At 35.3% G+C, this 9,865-nt stretch overlaps 3 protein-coding genes across 5 annotated transcripts; 1 reads left to right on the top strand and 2 right to left on the bottom strand.

Annotated features, from left to right (window-relative positions):
- The first annotated feature begins 382 nt into the window (after positions 1–382).
- Positions 383–3,313, top strand: LOC141840449 (protein MODIFYING WALL LIGNIN-1-like). Its single transcript, XM_074728436.1, has 3 exons — positions 383–649; positions 2,147–2,349; positions 2,771–3,313. Exons 1-3 carry the CDS (start codon positions 554–556, stop codon positions 3,087–3,089), a joined length of 618 nt encoding a protein of 205 aa, XP_074584537.1. The 5' UTR covers positions 383–553; the 3' UTR covers positions 3,090–3,313.
- A 121-nt stretch (positions 3,314–3,434) lies between these two features.
- LOC141841740 (uncharacterized) lies at positions 3,435–4,711 on the bottom strand. The gene is given in 5 exon segments (XM_074729933.1): positions 3,435–3,707; positions 3,994–4,083; positions 4,318–4,384; positions 4,501–4,617; positions 4,619–4,711. Coding segments are annotated over 5 exon segments (384 nt in total). The 5' UTR covers positions 4,664–4,711; the 3' UTR covers positions 3,435–3,642.
- A 250-nt stretch (positions 4,712–4,961) lies between these two features.
- LOC141838144 (protein LSD1) lies at positions 4,962–7,652 on the bottom strand. 3 transcript variants are annotated; one of them, XM_074725547.1, is made up of 6 exons: positions 7,638–7,652; positions 6,800–6,943; positions 6,182–6,295; positions 5,743–5,856; positions 5,378–5,487; positions 4,962–5,300 (listed from the first exon to the last, which is right to left on the bottom strand). In XM_074725547.1, the coding sequence occupies exons 2-6, from the start codon at positions 6,852–6,854 to the stop codon at positions 5,271–5,273; spliced, it is 423 nt and encodes a 140-aa protein (XP_074581648.1). In that variant the 5' UTR covers positions 6,855–6,943; positions 7,638–7,652; the 3' UTR covers positions 4,962–5,270. The 3 variants fall into 3 exon arrangements, with proteins under 3 accessions (XP_074581648.1, XP_074581647.1, XP_074581646.1); XM_074725546.1 differs by lacking the exon at positions 7,638–7,652 and adding an exon at positions 7,070–7,300; XM_074725545.1 differs by lacking the exon at positions 7,638–7,652 and adding an exon at positions 7,062–7,300.
- Positions 7,653–9,865: the final 2,213 nt, after the last annotated feature.

Consider the following 9,865-nt stretch of genomic DNA (forward strand, 5'->3'; position numbering starts at 1 on the left):
GGGCTTTGACTTTTGATTTGTCTCCTCTCAAATGACCATTAAATACTCAAAAGTCAAGATTATGGTTCCACGAAATTTCCATTGACGTAGAATATCAACACTTTAGAATGCATGATGAAACTTTTGACTCTATAATTTTATGGATACTCGGGATAATGTCTAGCAAAGGATGGCAATTGTTTGATTGTTTTTGAAACATTATTATTTATTCAAATGTTATCTTTTTTTTTCAAAAAAGAATATTTTTAAAAAGGTTAAATCATTAAAAATGTATTTAAAATTTTAACTTTTTTTTAAAAATAGTTTTACCTCTTAATTGTTATTAATGAGTAGAAAATAAAAAAAAAGGAGAGAGAAACTTTTGCTTTTTTCCTCACTTTTCTCCTTCGTTTGGTGCGTTCGTCTCTTCCCAAACGCAGTCAACTACGAATCCGATCACGGGAGAGAAAAAACAACGCCGCGTTGCTTCTCTCGATTCGTTCCTTGCTCGCGGAGCATAGCACGCAGGGAAGATCCAGAGAGAACGCTGGGTTTTGGTGGGCGGTAATCGGAGATGGAGAGGAAAGTGGTGGCCGTCTGTGTCGCCGTTGGCTTCCTAGGTCTCCTCTCCGTTGCGCTCGCCTTCGCCGCCGAAGCCACGAGGATTAAGGTCGGTGGTAAAGATCGGTTCATATTCCCTCACTTGTGTGAGTCTTTCTCATGATGATTCTTTTATATTTTTATTCCGCTTGATCAAAAAGTTTGTTCGCTGTCGTTCGTGTTCCTTCTCGCTTGGATCTAGCTGATACTTGTTGCTTTCTGGTGGAGTTCACTCAATCGAACTCGCTTTCAAACTCTAGCCCTGGTGTGATCTTCCTTGGATTGTTAGGTCGGTCGATTGGTGCTTGTTCCTATCTTGGTGGTTGTATTAGCTATTCGATAGGGCTACTGGTATTCTTCATACCTCTTTCCTCTTTTTTCATTATTGATTGAGGGGCAATAGTGCCCAAGAATGGATATTTCATATTTGTGATCCATGTTGCCATTGTCTCACGTTATCAACCCTCACCTTGCCCCCATTTGTTCATTCGCCTTCCATCTATCTGAAGGTTGGTTGCCAGATACTTAACTCTTCTTCGTACGAGTCGATCTGTTGATTTTGTGAAAACTGGAACTCGTACTGTAAATCCTTATTATGGCAAAATACACTAAATGCTTTGCTGAAGTTCATATTTGGCTTTGGAAGCTTAGATTAAGAACTGGTGCTCACAAGTCCAGAGATTCCTTCCTGAAAGACTTCTTCTCCAAGTTAGGATTGAGACTGAAGTATTTCGTGGTGGATGGAGCATCTAGTGCTTTTGAGAATATTAAGGGAATGGTTCAAGTTGCTTTACAGATTTTATTTTAATTTCAAAATCATGTGATACATGAGGAGGATTGAAGCTTACTTTTCCTGAAGTTGAGTTAGTCTCAACTATTTTCTCTTAATACTATATCTTTATCATACCTTGTAAATCATTTTTAATTATGTTAGTTAAAATTACCATTGTCCATTTATCTTGCCTAATTATAGAATTTATTGATTGTCTATGATTAAGGCTTACTAATTCGTGAAGGTGTCAATCAAAATCCTAACAGGATCAGGAGATTAACAGAGCAATTCAATAGAAAGCATGAGTTATCATCTAGTATTGACCATTTACAGGGGCCGTTTGAGTATGAGGTATGTGATTGAAAGGTGAGTAAAACAAATTGCCATCTTTGATCTGTGAGAGTTGAATCCTTTGTAGGATGTTGATAAAGTAAGGACAAAAGGTGAAATGTATATACTTCGGATAGCATTGCAACAGTTGAAGTGAGGGTTGGATTTTGGTCATTTTATTGACTTTGTGGCATAGGTGTTAAAATTCCATTTACATGAGGGAAAAGTTTAAGATGCAAACTTTAAGCATCTAGGCATATGTTGACTTTGTGGATGCAGGGCTTCCACATGTGGAGGGCAGTGGTCAGCCCATTCATATTTTGAAGTTTCCTTGTATATGAATTTCGTGAACTTCTGAGTTTCTTCCATAATCTAATAATCGGTTGATACTAAGAATGAAGTTATTTCAAGATTCCATATCCATATTGAGGTGGCTATACACTTAGTCTATTCATGATTTTGCAGGCTTCTGATGTAGAAGAAACTGGACAATATAGATGCACATATCCTAAAAGTCCTGCGTTAGCACTAGGGCTACTATCATCATTAGCTCTTATAGTGGCTCAGGTGATAATCAACACTGTAGCTGGATGCATCTGCTGCACAAAACATCCTCGTCCATCGGGCACCAACTGGATGGTAGCATTGATATGCTTTATTGCTTCTTGGTAAGTTTCTATTTTGCAAATTATATTTTAAGATTAAATATTTTGAGAACTAACATAGATTAGAACATTTTTTTGGAGGATCATCTTCATCTTTTGGAGGTTTTTCTTCTGTTGTGTACATTGTCCTATTGTAAAATAAACGATTGCCAATAATATTTGGTGGACTTTTACATGTTATCTGGGCCAACTGAAACCCTGAAAATTGACTGGCATTAACCTACTGAATGATTTGTGCCAGCATGATAGTTCCATATAAGTATTTTTCTTGCTGTATGTTCTTTGCCTTCTTCTATATTCAACTACTTTCTTTTAGTCGTTTTGCCAGCTTAAATGGTTACCTATGTTCCATAGTCTTTGTCCTCTTCCAGATTTGCCTCTCTAATCATCTCTGAATTGTGTTCTGTTGGATGTGGTCATGCAGGGTTTCTTTTGTAATAGCTTTCCTTCTACTGCTGACTGGTGCTGCCTTAAGCGATCGAAGGACTCTAGAAAGGAGGTATTTTGATGATGGTGAATGCTACGTTGTTAAGTCTGGAGTATTCGCAGGAGGGGCACTGTCATCGTTCACAAGTGTCGCCCTAGGTATAGTTTACTATGTTGCTCTCTCGTCAAAGAATGCACAAACTTGGGGCTCTCAGCAGAACCAGGGCATTGTGATGGGGCATCCTCAGGTTCCACCCATCCAGGCAACTCCTGTTTTTGTGCATGAGGATACCTACAACAGGCAGCAATTTCCCTAAGAACACTGAATCTGCTATCAATCATGGATTATAACAGTCATCGTCGTCAGTGCACCATTTGATTAACCTTAGTCTTTGGCCAAAATTAAATACTAGCAACTAGTTTACTGCATTTCGCCATGTTTGGTAGTGTAGCTCGTGTCCATTGCTGGACCTGAAATTTTTGCACCAAAACTATGTTATATGTTTCACCAGATATATCAAGAACCTATGCAGTTAACTTATGATCATTCATGAGATAAGGAAGACAATGAAGGATGTTAAATGTCCAAATTACGACACTTGCAAACAAAAGGGTTAAATGCCTATTTTTTTCACAACTTCAAAAATGCTTTAAACAGTTGATAGAGAACAGATTTGCCACTCTGAGATAACAAATATTTGTATTCATACAACAAAAATGCGAACCTATGAATAGAAATTGCAATAAGCTTCAATGCTTAAACAGTCCTACAGTAGGCTTGAGTTCAAATATCTAGACACCAAGAAGTTCTAAAACATAGAAAATACAAATAATGGCAAAATCCTAAGCATGTGATTTCACAGAAGCAAATCATTCAACCATGGCGTCCGCAGGTGCAGACGATGGGGAATTGGATGGTTTTCTTTTGCTTTTACCTACAAGACAGAAGTAACAGATTATTTTCTGCTCTTAAAACTCACATTTTGATTACATGAACGTATCCTTATGCAAACAACTTGTAGCATGTTTTCCAAGGTAAATTAAAAGAAGAAAAAAAACAAGTAAAATGCAATGTAAAAAATGATCTTCAAGCTTCTGTTTTGTGGTGGGGATACAAATGTACTTTCAGTAGTAGCAATATAAAAACAGGCTAATTAAACAGTGATCGAAACTACTTGAAGAACAATTCAAATTAAAATCACGTCTGAAATACAAACTTACCCTTGCCTCTTAATCCTTTGAGTTTTAGCTTGGGGCTCTTCTTCAATTCGAATTTCACCTTTGACTTCTCACTCTTAACTTCAGAAGATCCTAACAAAATACAAAACGAGACTACATCTAAGAACTCATACAGTCAAAAATGACGAGCAGGACATACTTCAAGAAAGTTTCATCAGTAGAACGAAATTAAAACGCTAAGAAACTTACAATAATCCCACAAAACGAGTACAATTAATTCAATGTTATGTTACGTATAAACTCGTGATAACCTTTGATGAATCAATTTCTGAATCAAAAGAATCATTAGTCAAGTAAATTGCTTACCCTCAGCCACCGCCATCTCGACGTCCTCCATTGTGATTAAGCCCTTCTCCATCGCCTCCTTTTGCTCCTGGGCAGTCACAAGATCGAACTTTCAACACCGAAAACGAAATTGAGCCGTAAACAAACATAGAAGGTGGATAAAAATAGTTAAACTAGTATGATTTGAGTCATCCGAAAGATCACCCTTCGCCATTTCTTGAAGAGTTTCTGCTTGCGCTTGCCGGAGATGGAGACGGGGGGTTTTTGCACCTTCAGCTTCCTGGTGTTAGGATCCCCATGCAGCTTCCGCTTCAAATCCTGGAATCTTCGCCCGCCGATTCTTCACCGCGACATTAAATTTGGCCATGGCGATGAACAACAGCGCAAAACCCTAGCTCTCCGATCGCCGCCCCTCCCGCCGCAAAGAAAAGACCAAGAGACTACCCGACAGGTTACTTATTATGCGTACAACTCCATAACCATTTTACCCCTCAGACTTTAAAAATTATGAAACTAACCCTGTTATATATGGATTCGGGTTCAGATACAGATAAGATGTAGAACTGTTTGCACCCGATCCGCTACCATTTCAAAGATATATTTGCAAAGGGTAATAATTTGAAGTTTGAAGTTTAACTCTGGAGATCATTTTGTAACATGAGAAGGAAAAAAAATGAAAGAGAGAATGCATTAGAACTGCTGATTAAAGTGAACAATCATGAGCACTTGGCATAAACTATAGACAATACCATCCGTGCAACTCTAGTTATGACATTTATTTATATACAATAATTTTTTTTCACACAAATAGACATCATTGGATCTTCTTGTTTTGAAGGATGTCTTGAGAATTGGTTTCGCCAAGGAAGAAGCTCTATACGATCAGTGGAAAAGAAGATTGACACTCAACATTTTCTTGCAAAGAGATATACTGATCTCTCTCTATCTTGATTTGATTGAGGATCTCTTACTAGCTAGGCCTTTTGCTCAGTGCTTGGCGAAGCCTGCACAGAAAAATCATTAATCAGGGTTTTTGGTAGCATTCTTATTTAACCAGATTTGAGATCTATTTGATACTAACACCAATCGAAGTGACAAAGTTGCAGACTGCACATTTCACTGATCTTGCTCCATACTGATACATGAGCAGCATATGGCAGTTCCCACAATTCACATGAGCTACCTGATTTGCTGTTTACAAACATGTTTTTGCTATGATATGCTTAGTAGTAGCAAAAATATGTATCTAGATTATTTCTAGTTGAATATTGTAGTCACATAAGGACTCATGGCTGGTTGACAAAAATATATTGAGATCAAGATATCATATTTTAAGCTAAAAGAATAGCAGAGATAAGTTTCATTAACTGCGTTGATTAAGAGTTTTCATGATGCTTCAGCTAGTTTTTGTTTCAACTTTGAAGTGAAACAAGAACAATTGCTTACCTTCCAGAGCCAGATTGACAGTGTGACAACAAGAACACTGGACGCTACTGGCTCCCCTTATGTACATCAACAGAGTGTGACATCCTCCACAGATTAGTTGTGCCATTTCTGTTCCTGCAGAGAAATCCTCTAAAGTCAATTCAAAGTTGGAAGAAGAAAAACAAGATCAAGAGTGCTTATCTAGGTTTGGGTTTAGGTTTACTTGGATAAATAGCTAGGTGGGAGAAAGGCAAATATACATCAGTATTCCATATATGATTTTGTGATCTTTTCACCCCAAGTAAATGTCGTCCAAATCCCAGTATGATCACCGGAATCATTCAGTTGTTTCATTCTTCCCAAAAGCTACTTATAAGGACATGCATCTTTGAAGAGTTCGAAAGTCTTGTAAAAAAAAAAGTTTTCTAGTAATTACTGATGGTGAAAAGAAGAGAGTTACCGAGAGGTGGAACGGTTGTCACTGAACTGCAAACAGCACAGCATACTGATGTTGCCCCTACTGGATAGAGAAGCAGATTTCGGCAGCCCGAACAAACAAGCTGGCTCTGACCACCTGAAGAATGCCTTGAGGTTCAAATGTAGCCAGCCATATAATGATCCATCACAACATAATATTTCAGAAACTGTAGATGTATGAAACTTTCAATGAAAACATGTTCAGATAGAAGGCGGAACAGGCACTTCAGGCTTCAGATGTTAAACAATTTTCCTTTTTTACTTAAAAATAAAAGCATAGAATTTGATACGAAGCCTGTAGATAGAAGGATCTGTAAACTATTTGTTTATATGTTGTAAGCATCATAGAGTGGAAAGGTAAAGGGGTAAGAGACCGAAGAAAATATTAACTGTAATAAAATAAACATATTTAATTAATTTGATTGCTACTGGTGAGGAATATATACATCTCGATGATGATGATGATGATTGATGCAATTAAGCATCATATTTTGCTCATGTTCCCTATTTTCAAGGCTTTTTGTGGTCGTTTTTGTCATAACATCTTCGGACAAGTTCAAATGGCAGAAGCAAAAAGGGACTCTAGGCAATAGGATACTACCGCTTGGGGGGGCAGGTGGAAGTGGAGTGGGATAAGGAGCAAGAGGGACTGGCATTGCCGTATTGCTCGCCAATCTCCCTTCTCAAACCCAGCAAACCTTTAACTTCAAGCAGCCAACTGAATTCCCCAATCAGCTCCCATTCCCTGCACCAAGTTGTCACCATGCCAAGTCAAGAACAGCAGAAGAAGACTAATCGAACATTATCTTAAGGAGGACAAAAATAAAAAACAAAAAATTAACAAAGATAGGGAAGAGAATAGCTGAAGCACACTGCCACTATGTTGATTCACGAGGATTTCATCATGTTGGATTTGCTTTACTGCTCCTCCTCTCTCTCTTATCTCCTGAGTATGCTTCTCCTTTTTTCTAGTGCTGTCACAACTCGGGAGGGATGTGATGTGGGAGCAGGCGACACTGAGCATTCCCCCAGTTTCACTTTGCATAAATAGAGCGATTAATGGTGAGAAATCGCGATCATTGCTTCGCCTTTTCATCGCTCTTGTTCATGCAGTAAGAACAGAGGCTGTCTGCTTCTTTACCTTTGTGTTTTGTGGTGTCCAAGGCCATGCACGTGAGCTCCCCCCGTCAACAAACAGGTGGCGGAGGAACCTCCGCGTGAACCAGACACCGAACATATCTTTTAGGTAGATTATCCTAAATATATAACATAAACATATATAGAAATTTCAAGGCTGTCAATCATTATCTGTTCATCCTACACTGATTTCTAGTGTAAGAGTTTATTAAATGAGACTGTTTGGATGATTTTAGTTTGATCACTTCAGAAAATCTACAAGCATATCTATAAATAACTTGAAATACATTGTAACTTCATACCTTGAGATGAAATGAGAATATTCTAGAGCCTAGATCTGAATGCTTTACAGGATCATCCTCCACGCATCTGTCCCTTCATTCAATTGTAGCCTTGCAATCATTTAGCCTTCGCTATCAAGGCCCACAAGGGCAACTCTCGTTGAAAGCATATTGTTGCCTCATCTCTTGCCAAACAAGAACGTAGAGTTAATTAACCTTCTAAAAAGTAAGTTAATGGATCTGTTCTACTTGATCATCCAACCAATAAACTTTCAGACATGACAGTCATCTCAGGATTTATTTATCGATCCTGCTTTATCTGGAATTTCTTAGCATCTCATTCAATCAACAAAAAAGGATATGCACATAAAAGGATCAGCTTGCAATCATCTGTTAGAACTTCATTCAATTAATTTGCCAGTTGAAAAGAGGCAGTCACACACAACCAATATGCCTTAAAACTACAAAACAGAGGAAGACAATGACATGCTGATTGCTGAATTTAATAGACTGACGATGGTGATCGCAGTTGTTCTGTAGTTTCTATAAATCAGGTTGAGGATAATTCACATTTAATTTTAAATAAAGGGATAAGAACACCATCCTCCCCTCCAATCCCAAATTTTCATTCATGTAAAAGGGAAATGATAGAGTAATATGCAACCTCCTTTTCCATTCACATCCACAATATCTTCTTTGATAAACCAAATAATCTTAGACAGAGACATCAACCTGTTTTTTTGTGTTTTAGAGGCTCATGTCTTTGTCAGTCTTGGCCATAATTCAAAGGATACTGAGAAGATAATTTGTGCTGAATACTGATGGCAAATGGCATGGGCATTCAATGAAGTGTTTATCTGGATACATCAGTGTTTTTAAAATTAAATCAACATTTCAAATACTTTTTGGTTGATTTAATAAACAAAACAAGATTATGGAGGTTGAATGCATTGATCTACATTGGCATCAATCACACATCAGTATATATGTCTATATATGTGCTTGTATGGCCATCAAAATAGTGACCTAATACTTCTTCACAGCCACAATCTCACCTGTAAATGATAGAAAGGTGGCTTTTGAACCTTTTGCTTGTGAACAGAAAGTATCTAAATTCCACTTTTTAAAGTTCCTGTTATATTTCATTAGTTATTTTGCCATTAGTGATGTACGAAATGAAAAATGACACGCCAGCATCACGTAGTGTCTGTGTCAATTACCACAAGGGAGATTATAATCTTGATTATTTGTCCAAGATTTGGTTCAGGTTATAATTGATTAATAATGCAGTTATCACCGCCACATCAACAAATGAGTTATAACTCGAGAATGTGATTACCTTGACAAACTAAGATTTTTTGCAATTCTGAAAGTTAACGAAATTTTTTTTCATAATTACCTTTTGATTTTAAAATTTAGTTAATTAAAACTTACCATGAAATCTAATTGAATCCGAGTTAATTAATTTAATAAATTTTAATTTAAATACTTATAATGTGAAAGAGATAATTTATTTTAAATTTAAAAAAATAAAAGTAATGAATTATATTTATTAATTTAATAAAATATTTTATTAAAATAATTATTTTAGTAAATTATTTTATTAAAATAAAATGAATGAATTATATTTATTAATTTAATAAATGATTTTATTAAAATAATTATTTTAATGAATTATTTTATTAAAATATATATAAATTTATTTTATATTTAAAAACATAAATTAATGAATTGTATTTATTATTTTAATAAATTATTTTATTAAAATAATTATTATAATGAATTATTATAATAAAAATATATAAATTTATTTTAAATTTAAAAAATTATAAATAAATTATATTTATTTTTTATATATTATCAATTTATTATAATCAATCATTGATATTAATATTTCTAATCTAATTTAATTTAGTCTAAAAATAAATTAAATTAAAAGTAATGTAAATATTAAATTAATTATATTTTATTCTCTCTAAATAAATAAGTTAAATCAAACAACATTATCTATGATAACTTGAACTAAATGTATCTAAGATTTATATATGATTTTAACCATATTGTGTCCATTTGATATCCACAGTGATGCAATGAGATTGTCACTTTCATAGAAGATTATAAAAAAAATTATATTAATTATTGAATTGAGGTGGTGTGCATTTTATTTTTAAATAATTAATTAATAAGCTACTATATAATTATTTTTAAAATATCTAAACTGTTAAAAAAATTAAATCTATTCTATTTTT

Source organism: Curcuma longa, chromosome 11 (assembly GCF_044706935.1).
Source record: "Curcuma longa cultivar G26 ecotype Majalengka, Jawa Barat chromosome 11, ITB_CL_G26_1.1, whole genome shotgun sequence".
In the NCBI taxonomy this organism is placed as follows: domain Eukaryota; kingdom Viridiplantae; phylum Streptophyta; class Magnoliopsida; order Zingiberales; family Zingiberaceae; genus Curcuma; species Curcuma longa.

Excerpts from the sequence above, each read along its gene's own strand:
- LOC141838144 (XM_074725547.1), bottom strand. The coding sequence starts at position 6,854 with ATGCCAGTCCCTCTTGCTCCTTATCCCACTCCACTTCCACCTGCCCCC. Across the intron at positions 5,857-6,181 it reads GACAACCGTTCCACCTCTCG|GAACAGAAATGGCACAACTA; the intron begins GTAACTCTCTTC and ends ATTTCTCTGCAG. Across the intron at positions 5,301-5,377 it reads ACTTTGTCACTTCGATTGGT|GCTTCGCCAAGCACTGAGCA; the intron begins GTTAGTATCAAA and ends TTTTCTGTGCAG.
- LOC141840449 (XM_074728436.1), top strand. The coding sequence starts at position 554 with ATGGAGAGGAAAGTGGTGGCCGTCTGTGTCGCCGTTGGCTTCCTAGGT. Across the intron at positions 650-2,146 it reads CCGAAGCCACGAGGATTAAG|GCTTCTGATGTAGAAGAAAC; the intron begins GTCGGTGGTAAA and ends ATGATTTTGCAG. Across the intron at positions 2,350-2,770 it reads ATATGCTTTATTGCTTCTTG|GGTTTCTTTTGTAATAGCTT; the intron begins GTAAGTTTCTAT and ends GTGGTCATGCAG.